At 45.5% G+C, this 682-nt stretch overlaps 1 protein-coding gene across 1 annotated transcript in view; it reads left to right on the forward strand.

Annotated features, from left to right (window-relative positions):
* Positions 1–437, forward strand: part of LOC106819707 (phosphatidylinositol 4-phosphate 5-kinase type-1 alpha-like) — a gene marked incomplete at its 3' end in the record, with an annotated part of 2,010 nt that extends 1,573 nt beyond the window's left edge. Inside the window, exon 3 of the mRNA XM_014824308.1 lies at positions 347–437. Coding sequence (XP_014679794.1) covers positions 347–437 — 91 coding nt within the window. The remainder of the gene's footprint in view (positions 1–346) is intronic.
* Between the last annotated feature and the right edge of the window lie 245 nt (positions 438–682).

The raw sequence follows: 682 nt of genomic DNA on the forward strand, positions 1-682 counted from the left end.
GGGACACTGTGTGTGTATATAAAGGCTTTATATACTGCATGTAGTATGTTGTATTGTTGTATACTACTACGTGTTGCTTGTGTTGCGGGACACTGTGTATGTATATAAAGGCTTTATATACTGCATGTAGTATGTTGTATTGTTGTATACTACTGTGTATTGCTTGTGTTGCGGGACACTGTGTATGTATATAAAGGCTTTATATACTGCATGTAGTATGTTGTATTGTTGTATACTACTATGTGTTGCTTGTGTTGCGGGACACTGTGTATGTATATAAAGGCTTTATATACTGCATGTAGTATGTTGTATTGTTGTATACTACTATGTGTTGCTTGTGTTGCAGGATACTGTGTCGGTACATAGACCCAGCTTTTTCTCACAACGCTTTCAGAACTTCTTGACAACTACAGTGTTTAAGAGGATCCAACCGCCCAGTAAGTGTTCGTGCGTATGTGTGCGTGCGTGCATGTGTCAGGGTCTGTGCGCGTGTGTGTCTGTGTGCGTGTCTGTACGTGTGTGTGTATGTGTGTGTGTGCGTGCGTGTGTGTGTGTGCGCGTGTGTGCGTGCATGCACACGTGCGTGTCTGTGTGTGTGCGTGTGTGCGTGCATGCGAGTGTGTGTGCGTGCGTGCATGCGTGCATGCGTGCGTGCGTGCGTGCGTGTGTGCACACTCGTACC

The sequence above is a fragment of the Priapulus caudatus genome, unplaced genomic scaffold (assembly GCF_000485595.1).
Source record: "Priapulus caudatus unplaced genomic scaffold, Priapulus_caudatus-5.0.1 Scaffold4127, whole genome shotgun sequence".
NCBI classification, from domain to species: domain Eukaryota; kingdom Metazoa; phylum Priapulida; class Priapulimorpha; order Priapulimorphida; family Priapulidae; genus Priapulus; species Priapulus caudatus.